Source organism: Salvelinus alpinus, chromosome 5 (genome assembly GCF_045679555.1).
Source record: "Salvelinus alpinus chromosome 5, SLU_Salpinus.1, whole genome shotgun sequence".
Classification (NCBI taxonomy): Eukaryota; Metazoa; Chordata; class Actinopteri; order Salmoniformes; family Salmonidae; genus Salvelinus; species Salvelinus alpinus.
Genome location: NC_092090.1, coordinates 64,340,274 through 64,346,098, shown reverse-complemented (window position 1 = coordinate 64,346,098; position 5,825 = coordinate 64,340,274). Strand labels below are relative to the sequence as shown.

General features: G+C 41.4%; 2 protein-coding genes across 5 annotated transcripts in view; both read left to right on the top strand.

Annotated features, from left to right (window-relative positions):
• tncb (tenascin Cb) overlaps window positions 1-1,688 on the top strand; it is a 108,628-nt gene extending 106,940 nt beyond the window's left edge. For all 4 annotated transcript variants that reach the window (XM_071402685.1, XM_071402687.1, XM_071402686.1 and 1 more), the window contains one exon: window positions 1-1,688. This exon is cut by the window's left edge and continues 265 nt beyond it. The gene's annotated coding sequence lies outside the window, so the exon portion shown is untranslated.
• Window positions 1,689-2,208: 520 nt separating this feature from the next.
• b3galt8 (beta-1,3-galactosyltransferase 8) lies at window positions 2,209-5,095 on the top strand. Its single transcript, XM_071402688.1, has one exon. It carries the CDS (start codon window positions 2,402-2,404, stop codon window positions 3,389-3,391), a length of 990 nt encoding a protein of 329 aa, XP_071258789.1. The 5' UTR covers window positions 2,209-2,401; the 3' UTR covers window positions 3,392-5,095.
• The last annotated feature ends 730 nt before the right edge of the window (window positions 5,096-5,825 follow it).

Sequence of the window (5,825 nt, the reverse complement as noted above, 5' to 3'; positions counted from 1 at the left end):
AGTGCACTACATAGGGAATAGGGTGCCATTTGGGGCGCAACCCACATCTCCCTGCAGCTACCAAAGCCACTGCCAAGAGCCCAGCCACCTCAAATGACACCCCTCCTCCTGCTCACTCACAGAAATAAGCACAGATTCAGTCAAATTCACTACAAATTCCACTATCCAACCCCACCTGATACAAAATGGTTGTGTGCAGTATAAATACTGTCAAAGCCAAATTGATGTGAAAAAAAAATCGAACTCCACCAACCAAGCCCACGCTGATTAAACATGCACCAAAGAGAGCTTAATCTATGAAACCCGAGTATAAAGCATTTCTTTCTTTCTTCTCACTCTCACAATGTTACAGCACTAAGCGGAGGGGTGCATTTGAGTCTGGTATGGCATGGCACATTAACATGTAGAATACTGATGTTTTCTGCCTCTACAGTGTGTCCATCTCCTCCAGCCACAGTAGCTTGTTCATTAGGGTGTTTGCAGAGAGGGCATGGCTGTCTACATACATGTGGTCTTGTTTTAGTGTCAGGGCCTCTTCAATAATACTGGTAACCTCTAAACTGGATTATAGAAATTATATTCTTTGAATAACACAACACCCAACAAAAGCACATACTGTACAGTGTGTACATTCAATTCCATCATCCGGATTGTAGTGATGTTATTGATCTCCTGGATTGAAGTGAGATTATTGATCAAAAAGGATTTTCTTCGTAAACCGCACGACTCGTTCAAATGTCAAATGTCTATGTCAAATGGAGCGAGATCACATAGAAAGCTCACAGAGAAAGTCCTATCTTGTCATTCATTAGTCTATGTGTGACTCGTCCTTTGTCACTTGTTCTTTCCCTCTCTCCCTCTCCCGAAATCCCCTTTTCACCTCAACCTGCAAACTGTCATCTGAAATGATATGGGCAAAATAAATGACATTCTGAATATAGATCATCTGCTGCATCACCGCACAGACATATGTGGATGACATGACGTGTTTCCATTGGTTGTGTGGGTCATGCAAGTGCTGTGCAATTGTTTCTTACACATTTACCTGAGCTAGTACTATTTGTTCCTCCAGCTATCATGCATTAGCTACAGGATCCAGAGAAAAAGTCAATGTGTTTGATTTGTTTTATTTCCTTTATAAATCCAAGGCAGGACCTATTATTCAATATATAATGAAATGGTGGGTGATTGTTACATTTTTGCAAAATGTGAAATACATATGTGGATACATATATGTATGCAACAAGAGAGTCAGAGGGGAATATTGTATTGAAATACAAAATATATTGATGCTGAAAATAGTTTAATGGCCAATTCCAATTGACATTGTAATGTCACAGTGTTCACCTTGCTGAGAAACATATATTTGGGCACACCAACATTAACTAAGGAGAAGTTGTTCTTATTCTGTTTTGTTCTCCCCCCTCCCCCCTCCCCATGCCCGGAGACGAAACCACTGACCCCCGTCCCTTGAATACCTGTGTAAATGAAACGTTTCTGTGCTTCTGTGGTTTAACATTTTTTTGGGTTTATAACTGGGTGAACAACAGGTGTTTCTCTGTAACACGTATTACAATAAAACAAAGTTTGTTTAAAAATGACGAGTCTTCAATCTTGTCTAAAGCAAAACATTTTAACTAATTTAAGACGCCGATCAGTTACCGCAATAAATGTGTTTTTACCTTTGATATTTGGAGTTGGCTCGTCATTAGCTCTTCGACGCACTCACGTGAAGGAGCCATAGAGTCTCTATATAGCCTATTTTAGAGGATATTTATAGCACTAAGAATGCACGCCTCATAATTATAATGAGATTATATTTTTATGGTAGGGTGTAGGCCTATCGATCACATGTATTGATCAATGCCACGTGAAGGGGGCACTAGCGCAACAAAGCACCGCTGTTATGATACTGATGGTTTGCGGAGACTGATAGTTTGTACGGTGTTGGCTACCAGTATAGCGCCATCTAGTTGTCACTTCGGGGATAACAGTTGTTGACAGCTGTAGCGTTGTAACTAACCCGTTTCCTAACCGTAAACTTATTAACCTAATCTGCTACATTAATTATCGTAACCTACTATGTAAACAAACCACCAGTGCTGAAAAAACGTTAGTATCACCACCACCGGGCATTCCAGTATGACCCGTATGCTGTTTAGTAGTCAGAGCGTTTAAGGAGCTCTGACTCAGACGGAAACTATTTTCCTGGTTGCTCTTTGGCCTGGGAGTGGCAACATGAAATCGTAGCAAGGAAATGATGCAAGCTTGATGTTGTCGCCACCGTGAATGCTTTTCTTTTGGTGCTTCGGGAATACAGAAACAGTAACCTAGGAATTAATATGTTTAGGAATTAAAATAAAATACACTCGAGATACCGATTGTATATGATTACTTTACAATGCTTAAAACGTCTTACTGGAGGTTAGTGAAGTTCTTTATCATTGCAGGTGTACTCACATTTGTTGTTAATATCTTACTGAACAAAAAAGCTCAGCCAAAGACGGATTTATCAACACCAAGTCCTCTGTCTCGGGAACTTTACAAGGTGATTTCCCCAGAGACCTACAAATACGTTCTCAACCATGTATCTGTGTGTAAGGAAAGAAGCCCATTTCTGGTGCTAATGGTTCCAGTGGCACCCGTTGATGGGTTGTCCAGGGATACTATCAGAAAGACATGGGGCAGACCAGGCCTCATCTCTAATGTGGATATCCTCACTCTGTTCTATGTGGGCCTGCCCAAGGAGGGACAAAGCTCCCACATTCAACAGGACCTGGAGAAGGAGAGCAAAGAACACGCTGACATCATCCAAATGGACTTCCTGGACAGCTACCACAACCTGACCATCAAGTCCATGATGATCATGGACTGGCTCGCCACCCACTGTCAGGGTGCCTCTTATGCGATGAAGGTGGACACAGACGTTTTCGTCAACGTGTTCTACCTGGTCAATAAGCTGTTAGTTGAAGGTGGCCCTCTCAGGCATAAGTACATCACAGGCTCAGTCATCAGTGACGGCAGGCCTCGTAGGGATAGGAAGAGTAAGTGGCATCTGTCTGAGGACATTTACCCTGAAGACACGTTCCCCCCATATGTCTCTGGAGCAGGGTATGTCTTCTCTATTGACCTGGCCAACAGGATCTCATGGGCATCCAGGTTTGTGAGACCCATTCCTCTGGAGGATGTCTATGTGGGGTTGTGTCTCAGGATACTAGGGGTCCGGCCTGTGTACTCTCAAACGCTGCTTCCTCCCAGGAACTTGTTTGAGATCAAACGGTTGAATTATGAGACGTGTACGTATGCCACGCGGGTCATTGTCACTGGATTTAAACCACATGAGCTGCTGGACATTTGGGGTGACTTTCAGAAAAGCCATCTCACCTGCTGATGTCTCAATCCAGTCTTTCTTATGCACTGAAAGGAATAACTAGCCCTCAAATGAATGTGTATGTTTCTTTGTTTTCTCCAGTGGTGGAAAAAGTACCCAATTGTGCTCCTTGAGTAAAAGTCTAAAACTATTTGGTTCTAAATATACTTAAGTATTCAAAGTAAAAGTATAAATATTTTGCAAATTCCTTATATTAAGCAAAGCAGACGGCTCCATTTTTTTGTTTTTCAAATTTACAGATAGCCAGGGGCACACTCCAACACTCAGATATAGTTTACAAATTTTGCATTTGTGTTTAGTGAGTCGGCCAGATCAGAGGCAGTAGGGATGACCGCTTGTTATCTTGATAAGTGCGGGAATTGAACCATGTTCCTGTCCTGCTAAGCATTCAAAATGTAACGAGTACTTTTGGGTATCAGGGAAAATTCAGGAAGTAAAAAGTACATTATTTTCTTTAGGAATGTAGTGAAGTAAAAGTTGTAAAAAAAATAAATAGAAAAGATACCCCAAAAAACTACTTAAGTAGTACTTAGAAGTATTTTTACTTAAGTACTTTACACCACTGGTTTTCTCTGATATTACAACTAGTGGAGGCAATGTTCTTTGATGTCATACACAATATCTTGAACTTGACTGGTGTTTGTTGGCAAAATTATAAGCTAAAATTAGGTGAAAGGTTTATTATCGACCTTTAATACTAAAGCAGTTGAAATAAAATTAGATGTAATCATTCCAAACGTAAGCAAAGATTCGCAGTTACACTTGATAAACAGCTGGTGGCATAGTTCACCCACTATCCTATTATAATGACGTGGAAGAGAACAGATCAGCGTCACAATGCAATGGCGTGTGGTGTCATGGCCAGAGTATCATTACAAGTCACATATGTTATTTAATCATGTCTATTGAAGTGCCTTCTGATCATAGAACATATTGAATCTGTCCAACTACTACCTCAGAAAATGTATTCCACATTATCTACAATGCATTTTTATCCTCTGCACTGAATAGTGTCATTGAACAAGTAGGCCATACTCCAAATTCACCTAACTATCTTTAATGCAATGTAATTTAACTGAGGAAAATGTATATATTTATGTCTTTATTTAGTTATTTGATGTTATAGTATAGTAATCCATATCATCATAACGAAGTGCTTGTTGGCGGTGACTGTTACATAATTGCTTTGGGAAAATAGTCAAGTTAACAGAGGAATGAAGATGTCCTCAGATGCTGTGTAATCACAGGGTGGATGGATGGTAAAGCTATGATATAATGATAGAATCTCCCTGCAGCAGAAGAGAGATGTGTTAGTGAGCGGGATCTAAAATAGGCGGATGATTCATGAACATTAGAGTCGGCAGTCCGCTTCTCTCCGCCAGCCTGCAGCAGATGGTTGTAGGACCAGTCACACTAACCATAGCACCATAAGACAGTGACAAACAACAAGTTCCAGCCTTTCTTTGTTATGCTACTTTACCTCTTTTGTATTTATTTGGTTCCCACACTTTGGTGCACTCAAGCCTGTAAACAACCTTGTGCCTCTTTACTGGCTCCAATGTTATCTTCAAGCAAACTCTGTTTGACATCACAATGTTCCTAGAAATATGGCTGGTTCATATAATGTTTGTGAGTTTAGTTACAGTGACTGTCTATGTCAACACTGTAAAATTATTATATATTAAAGACTTAGCTAGAATAATGTCTATGTCTTCAATACTGCATCATTTTACAGATTGTTATATTGTGTTATGGGGGGGATTCTGACGCGGGCTAAGCACGTGTAAATGGTACGTAATTCACTTTTATGAACTTTTCTCTCTATGCGTATTCTGACCTTGAACTTAAGCATGAGAATAGCATGCTATTCACCCGCTATTCGTTGGCAGTGGATATCAAATAAATGAAGGCGTGGTGGAGGTGTGTCTACAGATACACCGTATTCTGACCTTGATTTAATTCCCTCATAAATCCAGCACCTTAACGCGATGAAACGTTGAATAAGGTCGAGCAACCTGTCACTTCCAAGTGGAACAACATAAAAGTATATTATACTAGATTTTTTCCAATAGAAATAACACCATTTGGGCTCCTGAGTGGCGCAGCGGTCTAAGGCACTGCATTGCATGTAGTAGTGTTAGAGGTGTTACTACAGTCCCGGGTTCATTTTCCGGGATGTGCCACAACCGGCCGTGGTTGGAAGTCCCATAGGACGGTGCACAATTGGCCCAGGGTCGTCCGGGTTAGGGGAGGGTTTGGCCGGTGGGGTTTTACTTGGCTCATTGTGCTCTAGCGACTCCGTGTGGTGGGCCGAGTGCCTGCCGGCTGACCCCGGATGCCAGATGAACGGTGTTTCCTCTGACACGTTGGTGCGGCTGGCTTCTGGGCGTTAGGCGGATCATGTTTCAGAGGACGCATGACTCCATCTTCGCCT